General features: G+C 32.4%; 1 protein-coding gene and 1 long non-coding RNA gene across 2 annotated transcripts; one reads left to right on the top strand and one right to left on the bottom strand.

Annotated features, from left to right (window-relative positions):
• Nucleotides 1-4,537: 4,537 nt before the first annotated feature.
• Nucleotides 4,538-5,212, bottom strand: LOC132628274 (calvin cycle protein CP12-3, chloroplastic). The gene has a single exon (XM_060344059.1). The coding sequence runs from the start codon at nt 5,022-5,024 to the stop codon at nt 4,659-4,661; it is 366 nt and encodes a 121-aa protein (XP_060200042.1). The 5' UTR covers nt 5,025-5,212; the 3' UTR covers nt 4,538-4,658.
• Nucleotides 5,213-6,521: 1,309 nt separating this feature from the next.
• Nucleotides 6,522-7,969, top strand: LOC132624089 (uncharacterized). The gene is made up of 2 exons (XR_009576523.1): nt 6,522-7,242; nt 7,526-7,969. It is a non-coding gene; the product is annotated as an uncharacterized LOC132624089 (long non-coding RNA).
• The last annotated feature ends 7,711 nt before the right edge of the window (nt 7,970-15,680 follow it).

Genomic DNA, 15,680 nt, shown 5'->3' with positions numbered 1-15,680 from the left:
TAATCAAACAACCCACACTTGCAAATGCACAAACATGTATGGACTTAAACAAGGATAAACTCATCACAACATTCATATAGACCTGAAACTATTCTTTTACTATTTAACACATTTTAAGTATCAGCAGCTTACAAATGCACCAGCAATAAGCCAGCAAACCAAACAAAGCTAATGACCCCTTTTTTATTTCAACAACTCATACACTTAAGAGGACACCAAATATCACTGAGGCAAATTTCAGTTCGAATCAATTTCCAGTTTATTAGAACCTACACTGAATATGACAGTACACAGAGTATGGCGTTTTAGGAATTCCTCTTAGTATTCAAAACAACTAGTTAGAATAGAAGGAAGCATAGATTTGAAAGATGTGATCATACAAAGTCAAGGTTAAAGCACTTTTTGTTACTTTTTTTTTTTTTTGGCAGAATTCATGCTTTAGAGCTTATAGTTAAAATCTCAGAATGGGCATGTACGTATTACAAAGGCTAACAGTTATAAAGGGATAGGGGAAAGGGCATTGAACTAAATTTTTGAACCAAAGATGAGATACGAAAGAATGACATCATGAAATGTCCTTTTCCTATTACACATGTCCATAATAACATTGCTTTGGCCCTTAAACCATTTACTATTCAGTAAATCCCAAACAAACTATACAAAGATCAACACTTGACATCAACCGACACAAAGTAAGGCTACTAGATACATCAGTACATAACAAAGTAATGAACATTAAAACCTAATGCAGCAACCAATCCACCAGAGGGAAGTCAAACTAAAATGTTTCAACAACTAATTATACTCAACCTAAATGTAGAGTGCAAATGGGAATCAACAACAATAATAACCACAAGGATCATGTTACAAGGCTACATCCTTAATCAGTTGTCCCAAAAGAAAGTTTCGGGTAGAAGAGGTTTTTAAGTTTAAATCATGCTCCACATTAAATCAACTTACACTAATCATAATAGAAGGAAACTGATGCTAACACATCCTAATAATTATACCAAACAGTGTCCACATTAAACATAAACACACACTGATCTGTGAATTAAACCTCACATTTATATTACCTCAAACAATCATAACGAAACTATTACAGTTTCTCATGGTTTACAAGTTAATCTGCACATTTGCAGAGTTGAGCAGTGGTTGATTTGTTGGCTTTCACTATCTCTATATAGGAATTGGGGACTTTGTACAACATCAGGAAATGAAATAAGCTGCTTAGTTTTAATGCAGTTTTGACAGAGAACAGGGACAGCAGGGTCAGGTAACAAAACAAAGCAAAGAGAGCCCCATTACAACTGAATATACTAATCCCAGCCGAACCTGTATTTAGACCTTAAAAAAATATTTGATAATGTCCTATCTATGATGACAAAGGATACTCAAACAGCAGCAATTTTCAACTTGTTAGCGTACTTAAGATATCATTTTGAGACACTGCAACAAGCACTCGAAAGAGACAACACACAACATACAAACAAACAGATTTGCAGACTGGACTTATATTTAACAGGGCATGAACTAGCTACCTAGAAATAGAGGAAAATAGCAGAGAAGAAGGGGAAGGTATAACATGACAAGAACAAAACAACCAGAGTCTTAAATATTAGGCAGAAGGTCTTAATTAAATATACCACTAAATTGCAGGTAATTCATCATACGAATTTGGACACAAAGGCCAATTTAGAGTGACATGTGCAAACTGGATTGGACTAGGTAAAATCCTCTACATTATTGAAGTTTAAACTAACCATGTTTTCACAAATTATGAGTCAATAATTCGATACAGAATCCTGATTCAGTTAACAAAACCAAACAGCACCCCAGGCTACTTCAATATCAAACAAGATCTATGGACTATACTAATAGCATGTCTAATCATACTGATTTCATTTCAACAAATCACAGGTGACTGAAAACTAATTAAAACTGAACATAAACAAGTAATCAGTGAATCTCCGAGGATTATGCTAACCTACCTTATTACTATGACATTATTAAAACACATTGAACAAACTTATAGAGGTATTCTTCGTTAATATAATCAGAAGTAAAACAGAAATCAGCCACAGATTCGACTACTAATCATGTCTGACCTAACAACAACCCTTAAACGAGTTCGAATATCCTACTGACCAATTAACCAGATTTGTATAACAATACGCCATTTAAACCAGCTAACATGATTAACCCACACATTTGAATCAATTAAAGCCCAGTTATCGCACCTAATGCATGTAATTACACAAACAGAGCCAAGCTCGATAATCAAACCATCATACCAAACAAATTAAGTCCGAATTACTATCAACATGCAAACAAACTATTTAAACTGAGCTAATCAACTCTACTACTAAACAGCATGTAGAATAGCAACTGAAGGATTCGAAAACAAGTAGAAAAAGGGGAATTACCTTCTCCGGGTGCAGCGAAGTGAGGCGAAGGTTTCGATATCTACCTCGAAGACTATTAAATCCGAGCTTGCGATGCTCGGATTCACGACAACAACAGGGCAAACGAATACGAATTGAAGCTAGTATTTTGACCCGATATTAAAATAAGATTACGACTGCTAAAGAAACTGATTTTTAAGGAATTCTATGCGGCAAAAAAGGGCTTATATTTTAGAGATTTTTCGAAGATTTCAAAAAAAAAAACAACAAAAAGGAGCTTGTTTCAGAACATAATTTCAAGGGAATTTTGCGATTCAAAAGCCTTGATTCTTAGGGGATTTCGGGGTTCCAGATCCGTTTTTTTTGCAAGGCAATTTTTTGGGGTTTTAAAACCTGTTTTCGTAAAGGGATTCTCGCCTTCCAAAATCTCGTCCCTTAACACGTTTCCACTCTCAACTATTTATAGGTTTTTTTTAGGTTTTGTGTAGAAGAAAGGGAGAGGGAGCGGGAAAAGGAGAGAGAGGAGCGGGGGGACAAGACGAAGGTGGGGAACAGAGGGAAGTGGGAGTGGGGTGTAGGCGGCGGTGGTGGTGGGGTTGGGAGATGATGAAGAGGAGCGGCGGTGGTGGGGGTGACGATGAGGAGATGAAGGAGAAAGAGAAAGGGAAAAGAGGATGAGGGAAAAGGGATTAGGGTAGGGAATAAGAATATTAGGCCGGGTCGGGTAGGGTGGTGGGCCGGGTCGGGTAGAAGGAATGGACTGAAAATGTCGGCTGAGTATTTATTTTTTTGGGCTGAGGTGAATTAAAATGTGGGCTGATTTTATGAATAGGGTGTTGATGAATTAAAATATGGGCTGGTTATTAATGGACTGGTCCAAAATAGTATGAGTTGATTGGGCTCGGATTTGAACTAATAATAATAATAATAATAATAATAATAATAATAATAATAATAATAATAATAATAGTAATAGTAATAATAATAATAATAACAATAATTAGTAACTGTAATAGAATAATAAAGTGCCGGTATTGATAAGAGGCTAATAATTTAGTAAAAAATAAATATATATATTTTTAATTTTCTAAAAATATTAGAAGCGTAAATAGGTATTTTGGAGGAGAGGCGGGACAAAATTGGGTGTCAACAGTATTCATAAAAATTAAGACTTTCAACTTTTCATTTTATCAGGAGAGGGCAACGTGTTTTTATTCAAGAAGTGACCAAGTGTCTGTGTTCAATCACGGAGAAAAATAATGACGTAGATGTCAGACCCCGTAACTTTGACAAATTTTGAAACCGTTATATGTTGCATTTACATGGTACATATTTTCTTTCAAGTGAAAACTTTTAAGAAAAACTTGATAAGTATGATTTGAGGTAATTATTATCATTACTACTTTTCGGATACGTTGTAAATTATATATATGACATGAAAAAGTTTATAAATGAGATTTTATTTATTATGATAATAGAAGTTATTTGCTCACAAGAAAAATTACTTTTTCCCCTGTTGAGAATTAATAAAACAAAAATTGTACTTTTTAAGATTAGCTTGTAAAATTTGAATAAAATATATATTTTCTAGATATAATTTTTTTAATGAGATTTTAGTGTGTGTTTTAAATTAATAAGATATTTGAGATTTTAATTTAATTTTTTTTTATCTAGAGCTGAAGTTTAACTACTTTAAGTACCGTTAAAGTAAATCATCTCAAGAATTATACGTGAAACATACGTGACAAAAGAAAAACTTATACCTAAGGGAGAAAGTTTATATATGTACTTCAAAAAATGGCTAAACTTACCCATATAATTTGCCTATACCGTTGGTTTCGTTATATTGAACAAAAGTCGTCTAACAGGGGACAAATTTATTCGGAAAGTACAATGAAGGATAAATATATAAATTAATTTTGAAAGTAAAAGGGTAAATTTAACCTTTTGTTTTATAGACTTGCTCAGTGCACCAATACGAAAAAACGTTGGGTGCGTCAGGAGTCTGCATTTGCTAAAGGGAAAGATAGAACAGCGACATAAACTAAACCAGGGATGTTATGTTAATAAAGTGAGGGCCAAATTGAGGGCTTGTTATAATAACTTTAATGATCATAAGTAATGCTCGTAACTTGTGAAGATGAAAGCTCGGACTTTCCATTTATTAAGTAAACTGCTGCAGTACGCAGGAGAAGAGAGAAATACAGTAGAGATCAACTAGAAGTACAACAATGAAAGAGCGTAATTAATTAATTAATGTTCATAGATACGGCACTCATCGGTCTCAGGGTTATCTTGACAGTAAGGTTCAAGGGGATCTTGATTGAGCTGAAGCTTGATGCGCAGATGGGCCTTAGCCTGACTGACTTCTTCGACCTCGTCCCATGCCACCTTGCACTCGTCGGACCTGGCGTCTTCCCCGCACACCTCCTTAGCTTCCTTCACTTTCTTCTCTATCATCTCCGTCAGCTGTTTCTCTCTCATCTGCGTCCCCTTATACTTGGGTACTCCCGTCGCTCCGCTCATCATCACTTTTTGCACCCCTTTCCTAGTGGATCTCAACCCAGTTCTACTCGGAACATGAGTTAGGATTAATGATGCCTTCAAGTTCAGCGCCATCGTGAAAATAGCTGAGGTTTTGGGATCGGCAGATCAATTAAAAGATGTGTCCTTTTTTGGTTTCTGGATCTATCTGGAAAAGAAAATGTGCAGATTTCTTGTGAAATTATGACAATGTCATATCTCTATCACCATTATTTCCTCAGGACACGAAAACAAGCAAACAGCATCACTGCTCAACTAACATAAAACGACATATCCAATATTTCTCTGTTTTGGAGATAAGGTTCCCACTTTAAGTTGGGCCCCACGGGAACTGTTCTTCCAACTTTGGCTTTTCCACTCCCTTTTTTCTTTTTCTTTTTCAAAATTCGCCCCTAGTATGATGGACACCGTGGGGGTGGGTACGGTATAATAGATACCGATTACAATATTGAAATAAAAAAAAATTATATCGCGATTTCGGTATTATGGTATTAGATATGATAATTGGTTAGCATTTTTAAAAATTTTGATATTCTGTACGGTATTCGGTATTCATAAAGAAAATACTGAATATCATACCGAAGTATATAATTACATATACAATTCATATATCTTAATATTCTATACTAACAAATACATTAACTAGTATTATTAGAAAACTAATTTTTTAAACGTTGGAACTTTGACTACTCTATCTTGATTTAAGTTGTCTTTTTTGTGTCTTTATTAAGACGTTTCTTAAGTACCGGAAGTCAATAATTCTCTACGATATGAGTATATGTAAGTCAAAGTGAGACAAATTATGGTATCGATTTACCGTACTGTAAAATACCAAAATCGAACTTTAAAATACCGAACCATACCGAATTAATTTGGTATGATAATGGTATAGTATTTTTAGAAACCGAAAATCGAAATTACCGTACCGAAATTTCAAATACCGTACCATGCCCACCCCTATGATAGAGCGCTTCTGTATGATTAATGGCATGTTTACTCGTTCATAATACTCTCCTTGAAAAGAAAAATGAAATAGCAGTAATTTTACTATATCACCCCTAATTATTATAAGTCATGTAAGATTGAAAAATGAATTGAAAATAATTAAAATGTTAATAATAAGCGTAAAGTAGATATAAATGATAAATTATTTCTTAATTTTTCAAAGTGGACTAGTTCCTAGCTTTGCAATTAAATCCTTGAGTTTTACCGTCTCAATTTATATGACACTCTTTCCTTTTAAGTCGGTGCAAAAAATAATGACATCTTTCTATATTTAGGAAAAAATCAACTTTAAATTCACCCTTTTACAATTAATGAAATAATTTCTAACCACACAAATTTGTATGATTTGGTTTAGAACAAAAATTTTAAAAGCATTTCTTTATTTTTAAAATTCGTGTCAAGTCAAACCTCTCCAATACATGCAAACATCTATATCATATATATATATAAGTAGGCAAAGGGCCCGCTGCTGACGTGGCATCCCGGAATTGCAGGGTTTGTATTTATCTTTTTCCACAATTTTTTGTCAATTAATTCTATTTTACTCAATTTTTCCATTAAAAAAGGTGACCCGACGCTTAAAAAACTTTTGGCCAAGCATCGCTTCCTTCCCCTCCTCATTTTTCCCTCGCAGCCCTGCCCTCAAATTTTATGCAAAAGTCTTCTAAAAACGCCTTAATCTTCTCTTCCTCCTACTCGCCAGGGTAACGCCTTTAATCGCTCTGATTACCTTTCTCCTCTTACATCTCATAACCGCCATTATTTCTGTCAACCATATCCACAGCAGCCACATCCTCTCTGAACAAGGCTCTTAGTCACTATACAACCCCTTATATGAGTGCCCAAACCTGGCATTCTCACTGGATGGCCATGGACTTGGCTTCGAAACCTCTAGGTGCTCTTTCCCCAAATAATGCTAGGTATATTAAATCTGCAAAAAAAATCAATCAAATTTCAGTTATAACTTTACAAAAGATGCGCCTTTTAAAATTCTCTAAAAACCTTTCACACTGAAATCTTCACCCTTCAATAATAAACACTCAACAATTAACAGAGGAGATTCAAACTCAACATCAAACTTATATCCATCTTCTTCTCCACGTCATTTTTCCGATTCTAACACCATCGATTCTCATTAAAACCCCAAAACAGAGTTTAGTTAATGGAGTTCAGTGGAGGTTTCTGGTTTGGGGCCCAAATTTTCCAGTCAGTTTTCAAAGTTTCCGTCGAGTTGAGGTCTCCGGTCGCGCATCCTTTATTCCTATCGAAACTAGTAGATTCACTTGAGGTCCATTCTTTCTTCTTACACTCTCTTTTAGATCCTGCTCATCGGAATGCGATTATATGACTGCACTTGAACATGCTTGCAAATCTGATTTCATGAATCTCTTTCTTGCCTTATATCTTTGGCGAATGACTTTGGATCTTTTTGATACTCTATTTGTTACCCCTGTTTCATTATAAATATCTTATCACACTGAGAAAGTTCCAACACTAAGAAGCTTCATGTTTTATTGATTTTGTCCTTTTTTTTCTTTTCTATTTATATTTATATTGTTTTTTCGTTATAGTCATCGGAGCGACAAGTGGGAGGCAAATTTTCCAGAGCAAGGAAAGACGTAGAGTCAAATCGGAGATCTTGGTAATACTTCTACATGAGGCGGTACCCCCTTTTCATGCTATGGCATATAGAGCGAGAATGGGACTATGATTGCCACATATTACAGTACGTATGTAATTATTTTCTATTAAATATACAATTCAGCTAATGAAACGATTACCACGACTGAATTGAAATTAACAGCGATTGAATTGAAATACCAACTGATCATTATCATTAAAGTTGATTTCATTCAATTCAAATAATGGGTCATTAATCTGTATAAATAAAATACGAAGAACCTTTTCCTTCGTATAGTTTGTCTGTCATGATGCAGAAATGTCAGTTTGTTGGATGGCTCCTACATGCATGTGTATATATACAAGCATGAAAAAAATGTGGTTGAAGTAAAGAATGGTGGGTATATGCTCTATATTTTATTTCTTTATCTTATAAGCTAAAAGGAGATGCGGGTGCCGAATCTACTATACATTTACACTTCATACTTCCTTTGCACTCGGAAGATGGTCATTTCAACAGAGCAACCTTAAACTGAAGATTTCTTAAAGATGGCATGTCCTAAGATAGCCATAGAAACGGAAAAATAGCACCAGTTTAGAGGAAGGAAATATGGAAGATCAAGAGCCATAAAATTTATTGGTAAGCCTGCTATCACCTTCATTTTTTTAAAATACCATAAAAATGCAAACATTTAATAGATGTGCAGGGTAGGACACACTGATTTTAGTGTTTATATAAGATATCAATCTATTTGTTGTTTATAGAACTACATAAATCGACCAATCTTGTCAATATTTCTAAAACTAATTAAAATCAGCGATATTATTTTACTTAGTGTTTGACCATAATGATTTTTATCTTTGGTTCACAAGAGGAAATTGTCTTCAAAATACCTAGATGTTCATATGTTCTTTTCCTTACTAAATTTTTTATTTTTGTGCTATAAATATGTTCGGTGACATACAGTGGGAACTAGGATTTTGATTTAAAAGTGACCTCAAAATGTAATTAAGTAGACATACGAAACAGTCAAGAAAATTCAAAGTATAATGTATATACATAAAAAGAAATTTATCTATCTATATATAACTAGTGATGGTTGACCCGTGTTAAGCCCGAGCCCAAACTAATATTAAAAATTAAATTTGCAATTGCTTTTAAAAAGTATTCAATACTTGTCTTATTACTTTTGTTGCATCATGTTATTGAAAAGTACTATAATATTTTCTAAAGACTTCTAACATGCTATATCAATCAAAAGTACATGAAAGTTGAAAAAGAACAATTTCTTGTTATAGACTTTCTTTTTATTTTTCAAATGTATGTATAGCATAAAAGCTCTCACTGTTTTCATTTTACAGAAAGTTTTGAGAATATCACGTTCCAATAGCCAAATTTATATGTACACACTTCAGATGAGGCTTATACCTATTAAACGGTCTAATATCATTTAATGTGTGTTTATTAAATTTCTTATGAATAACCTACAAGGAAAATATATCACGTGAACTATACACGCCGTGGTATGACTAAACAAGAGTTAAAGGTTAATGTTTAATCTAACGGTTTTGTCCTAAACTTCTACTATAAGATGTAGAATAACCTATTTTATGCACAAATACTTCAATATTTCAAAAAAGATTTAGAAAAGTTCACTTCCCTTTACAATTTGTTCAGTGTTATTACTATTCACATAGTTAAATTATATTATCTTTTCCCTGCAATGTTTTTTCAAATAATGTTAAATATAAAAATTGTAGTGTTTTATGGCTCCGCTTTTAATATCGTCTTTTAATAGGTAAATTTATGTAAGAATATCAAGAAATTCATATTCGAATCACACCAAAATTATGATATAAAAAGTACATCAACTGAAAATTCAGACTTTATTTAAACTTTTAAGGGTTTTAAAAGGTAGCTTTAGTTCTTTTCACACCATTAAGAAAAATAAAATATACAAAATATAATACTAAGTTATCCTTATTTATTAGATGTTTCTTTGAGAATTGAGTAATATTAAAAAGAATTACTTTTTAAACTTTAATAATATGATTGACAACAATTATCAACTTTAGTCTTGAATTCCTAAATTACAATTATTTTGAGACAATTCGAAGGCAATAAATTGATATGACAACTCTTATACCTCTTTGGGTATTTAAAAACTAAAAATTCCTCAAATTGGCAATTATTACCAAAGAAAGTAAAAAAGCAGGGGCAAAGAGAAAAGTTTTATTATGTGTGAGATATGCCATGTAATATTTGTGTGAGGAAAAGTTTTATTATGTGTGAGATATGTCATGTAATATTTGTGTGAGGGGTTCATTAAGTGACAAGTGGACTATGGGCCTCTTCTCTATTTTAAGGCTAAGAAAAGAGAGAAATATAAAAGTGATATGGTCCCAGCAGATTTGTGTTAAATAAAAATATATTAAATTGGGGGGTCCACTTACTCTTTAATGCTCGTTCATTCCAAGGGTCCGGAAACAAAATGCCCCTAAAAAAATCACTTTGAACTAAAATATCCCAATAAAAAAAATGTTACAAAACTACCTTTAGCGCAGTATTTTACTGCGTTATAGAAGCTGTTAAAAAACAAAATTCTATAACGCAGTAAAATACTGCGTTATAGAAATAGTACCAAAAACAAAAAATTGGCCAACTTTATTTTTTGAAACACTTAGTGTTTTTTTCCATACTTTGACCAATGATTAGTCATGTGTCAAGACTCCGAAACGTCAATATTTTATATAGAACCTGATATTTTTTCTGCGTACTATAATGTAGGCTCAATACATCAAGGATACGTAAACGTTCGGATCGTCGTTTTAGGGGTTGAAAAGGTACCCGAAGTAAGTTTTGTTTAAGGTTTAAGTGTCTTATTTTTTAAGGTTTTGATTTAAGCGTGTTATTTTTTAATCAAGACATAACTTTATTTTGAATATAAATATAATTCTAAAAAATATAGGGAGAAAAGTTAGTTGTAAAGTGGTCAAACTTTAGATGGTCATAACTTTGCGCTTGGACGTTCGATTTACGCGTTTTTTTTTTAACTTGTGTAGTTTTCCGAGATCTATGCGGGCGGTTTGGCCGAGCCGATTTTAAAAAAAACGCCTTTTATCCCATTCAATTTCAATTTTCCCCCAAATTGGCGTGAAATTTTCAGTTTTATTTACTTATAAGATGATGATACGCAATAGATTTCAACGTAAAAATCTTGGGGTAATGTAGCTGTGAATGTTAATTTCACTTCTGCGGTTTCAATTTTTGAAAATTAAGCTGACTAATTTTGACGTTTTGGAGTCTTGACACACGACTAATCGTTGGTCAAAGTATGAAAAAACACACTAAGTGTTGCAAAAAAAAAAATGGCATCTCGCTATTTTACTGCGCTATACAAACAAAAAAAATATATTCTTTAGCGCAGTAAAATACCGCACTAAAGCAGTTAAAAACCTTTGGGCAACGGCTTTATTTTCAATAAATCTAAACCCTAAAAATAAAAAAAAACCTTAAGCTAATGACAACAAGTCTTCAAACAAAAATGGGCGTCTATGTATGTAGATCACTTAAACCTAAAGTTTACAAATAAAACTTACTTTGGACACCTTTTCAACCCCTAAAATGTCGATCCGAACGTTTACGTATCCTTGATGTATTGAGCCTACATTATTGTACGCAGAAAAAAATATCAGGTTCTATATAAAATATTGACGTTTCGGAGTCTTGACACACGACTAATCATTGGTCAAAGTATGAAAAAAAAACACTAAGTGTTGCAAAAAATAAAGTTGGCCAAATTTTTTTTTTTTTTGGTACTGTTTCTATAACGCAGTATTTTACTGCGTTATAGATTTTTTTTTTTTTAACAGCTTCTATAACGCAGCAAAATACTGCGCTAAAGCAGTTAACGACTCCGTCTCCGTGAACTTCTTTAGCGCAGTAAATTACTTTGCTAAAGGTAGTTTTGTAACTTTTTTTTTGTTAAGGTATTTTGGTTCAAAGTGATTTTTTTTGGGGCATTTTGGTTCCGGACTCTTCATTCCAAAGAGAAAAGGAAATGACTTTTCTTCTTCAGCTCAATGTTCCATCTTCTTCCTTCTCAACTAAATAATGGAAATGTTTTTCCAACTAATTTGTTCAAAAATTAAAACTACACGTCTAGCCATGGTAAATTAAACATGCAATTTCTTTGAAGATTGGTGTTCAATTTTGGTTGTCATCCTTGCTGATACTAAAAGAGAATAAAAAATTAGTTCCAAATCTTGATTTTTTCTGTCTAAATCTAGCTCAATTACTTGGATCCTCTCCTGCCACTTCCATTTTATCCTGGTGGTATATATGTACCAAAATAAGATTCAGCTCTTCATCTTCTTATTTGAAAATTTGGCAACAGAATGTGATTGTACAAATACAATTTATTTAAAGAGAAAAAAAGAAAGAAATAAGTTCATAGATTATACATTTAGAAGAGAGTTTCTAGTAACTTTACTTGACTTTTGGGTATCTCTTTGAGAGTGCACTGATTAGCAATGGTGTATTTTTTTTTGAGTGAAATTTACTTTACTTGATTTAGATGTGATATGCAAAGATCCCAAATAAAAGGATGGAAAATGGTGAAAAGTTCCCACCATTTCTATTGTACATATTATGTAGTGTTTTCTTTTCATTTGGTTTCATTTGTAATTTGTAAAAGTAGAGAAGGAGCCCACAAATAGCACCAATAATGTTTCATGACCACAAGAAAAAAAGAAAAAAATAGCACCAAGGAGTAAAGATGAAAGGGTTAATAGAAATGGGACCCACACACTATTATTTTTCAATAACAAATTATCCTCACATGCCAAGTCATATTTGTGCCTCACCCATCATAAAAATTTTCGGGGCAAAGAGCCTGATAAAAAAATAACCATCAACATCATCCACATACCACAAGGGGACCCACAATTTATCTCTTTGTCAATAATAACTCATAAAGTACAACAACAGTGAATTTCCACTTGTGTCCCTGTGAGGACAATCAAAACAAAAATTTCCCCCTTATATATAGTTACTAGATGGTCTATGCCCGTGCTGCGCACGGACCCAACACTTTAGATTATAATATATCTATGTATATGTAGTTGTGTTTAGATAGTAATATATATATATATATATACTATGTTCAAAATACGATTAATATAACATTGTAGTTTGTGCTCCGTATCTAAAACTTTATTATATTCGTGTTTGCTACAAAAATTTATTAATACTTTTTAAAAGAGAAGACTTGTTTAAAAGAAAACTATTTTCATCAGTTGATACTTTCAATTTTAATTCGATTAATTTAAAGGTGTAAAATACTTATTATTTTTTATCAAATTTTGATTTGGATAATTCTAATTCAAATTATTAAATTAATTTTACATGTTTAAAACGAAACAAAGTAGAAATTGATTTTCTATTTAAACGAAGAAATGCTATTTTTTAATTTTTGGTAAATATTCTCGGTTTAGCTCATTTTACTTTTCGTGTTGTCTTTTGCATGATTTTTTAAGGAAACGTGAATTAGAATTATAATTTGACTAATTTAACTTATTCATTATTTGATCTTCATTTGATATTAATCTCTTTTCACATTTATTAGAGTAAGAATAAAAATAAAAAAGTAATTAAATTGTATCTTATTTTAAAATATAAATATTTTAAGTATATTTATTTTAGCAAACATAACAAATAAATGACATGGCGGAATATCAAATACAACAATTAAATATTTTGAAGAAAAGTAATAATATGGGGTCCATGTTTTTTGGTATGCAATGTCACACCCCATTTTAACCGGGTTGATTTAGGGAGTATGACGTATTGGTGATTCCTATTTGTTTGTTTTAAGGAGTCGTCACCTAATTAATTTAACGATGAATTAGGACATCTAAATGTTAACTAAGGTAAAGTTGAAACTAAACCTCTGTTAATAGTCTGCTTAACCAGTGTGATTCTAGGTAAGGGCTCTATATTATCCTAAAGGGAAGGGATTAGGCATCCTTTAGGATCCGTTAACTTACGGTTATCCGACCAAACTTAGGTTAATTAATTCAGATTAAATATAATGCTTAAATCTTAAGAAAAAATAGGTTGTAAATGTTGTTGAGGTTCTAAAGGAAAGCATAATGATGCTATTTAAACTAACTTGAAAAAATACATAGTAGTCCACTTAAAAAATAAAACTTATAAATGTTGTTAAGCTTGAGATGATAATTTTATTATAAAAATGAGGCTTGCAAAATATAATAATTTGTACATAAATAGAACCCTTTAAGAAAATACCTAACCAATTTAAACTTAGAGTAAAATTACATCATACGAGTGCAATGGCGTAGAAAATCATAGACTTAAAATAGGATGCAAAAGATGATAAATTTTCCTTTTTTTTAAACTTTATTTAATTATGCTTGGTTAAAATATATATGATTGATTCAAACTTGAAGAGTTATTTATGAAAATAATACTTGAATTTATATTTGAGTATTAACAATGCTTTTGAAATGTCTATGATAGTAAAATATGATTTCTTTTACTTAAAATATATAATCATGCCATTTTGCAAATCAATTATATAAAATAAAATAAATATTAGATGTTTTAACATGAAAAGAAAACAATAAAACTTATGGAATTAATTTTAATCTTCTTTAAACTAACTACCCATTACTAAAAAAACTAAGCCTACTAATTAATTTAAGAATCATCTAAGTTCAGGAAAATGAAAAATAAAAAAGAGTATTAGTTGCACAAATACAAATCAAATGTATAAAATGAGATAAGGAAGCAAGAAATATTAAATGGGCTGTTGATTGCTGCTGTTGGGCTTTTAGCCCAATAGTTCCTTTATATAGCCTGTTGCGGCTGTTGTTGTCAATTGGGCTTCGGCCTAGAAGTTTATTTCTTTAGAATGAGCTGCAGACAGGGATGGGTTGATGAAGAGATCTCGTTGGGCTTTTAGCCCCAACATCAAATGCGGAGGAAGAACGAGTCTCTCGGACTCGTATATGTGAGGTTCATGCAAAAAAAATGAAAGAAAAGAGAGAAAAGAATTAAGACATAACCCATAAATACGACTAAACATGTATAATGCAAATTCAAGGTGGACAAGTGGATTATGCATATTTGCAATGGATAACCATACGGGGAGGGACACGATATGCAGTACCCTGCTAACAGACGTGTGCATTTGAAGCATAAATGTAAACCAAACAGACAGCAGGCATAGAATTTGGTCATGTGAACAGGCCTTTGGCATCTTCCTTTTTTAACACATTAGCTGGACATAGTAATCTCAACATCTTTATAAATCCCAGCAAAACATCATACAAAGGCATGTACCCATCTAATCCTAGAATCTTCTTAAGTGAGCCTAATCAGGTTTACATTTAACAAGGAATGATCACATAGTATTGGTACAGGTTCACGAATGCTGAAGTTAAATCTGAATCCTTTTAATCCCTTTAAAGCACATTATGAGACTTGTGATGCACAACAAACCAAATGACATAGAACACATATCAGAGACAGAATTCACTAAGTGAGCATATAGGTGGTCTGGTTCCTATATTAAGCCAAGTAAATGTCATTTCTAACTTCAATGGATACCATTTCAGGTCCAGCAGACATAAGAGTTCCATTTTTTTCACCAGTAACACATTCTGAGAATAATATTTGATTCCGGGAACACCACAGGGAAATCATTCTTGTAAATCAAATACATAGGTCACAAATGACTCTGGACTTAATTTAAACGGGGTACAGGTATGTCTCAGGCAGTCAAGATTAATTCCCATGCTAGTTAAAACCAGACAAAGAGTTGAGTACACTAATTATAGTGTTAAAACAGGAAAACTTATACACTGTCTAATGTATATTTAACCATATTGATCAAGTCCAACACACATCAATCCAGATTTGACGCAAACAGTCAATAGGATTACCAATCATAGCACATTTTAATCATATTAGCCTGATTAGCAGATTTCTAGGCCATACATGGACATACACTCATCTGATGTCATAACATTGAGCCAACAGACCCAAGTTCCAGAAAATAGACGAGGATTAATATCATTCTT

This window comes from Lycium barbarum, chromosome 2 (genome assembly GCF_019175385.1).
Source record: "Lycium barbarum isolate Lr01 chromosome 2, ASM1917538v2, whole genome shotgun sequence".
NCBI lineage: Eukaryota > Viridiplantae > Streptophyta > Magnoliopsida > Solanales > Solanaceae > Lycium > Lycium barbarum.
The sequence above is the reverse complement of the archived record's forward strand: the minus strand, read 5'-3'. Positions and strand labels throughout refer to the sequence as shown.

What these genes read in the sequence shown, in the direction of transcription:
- LOC132628274 (XM_060344059.1), bottom strand. Translation starts at nt 5,024, where the DNA reads ATGGCGCTGAACTTGAAGGCATCATTAATCCTAACTCATGTTCCGAGT.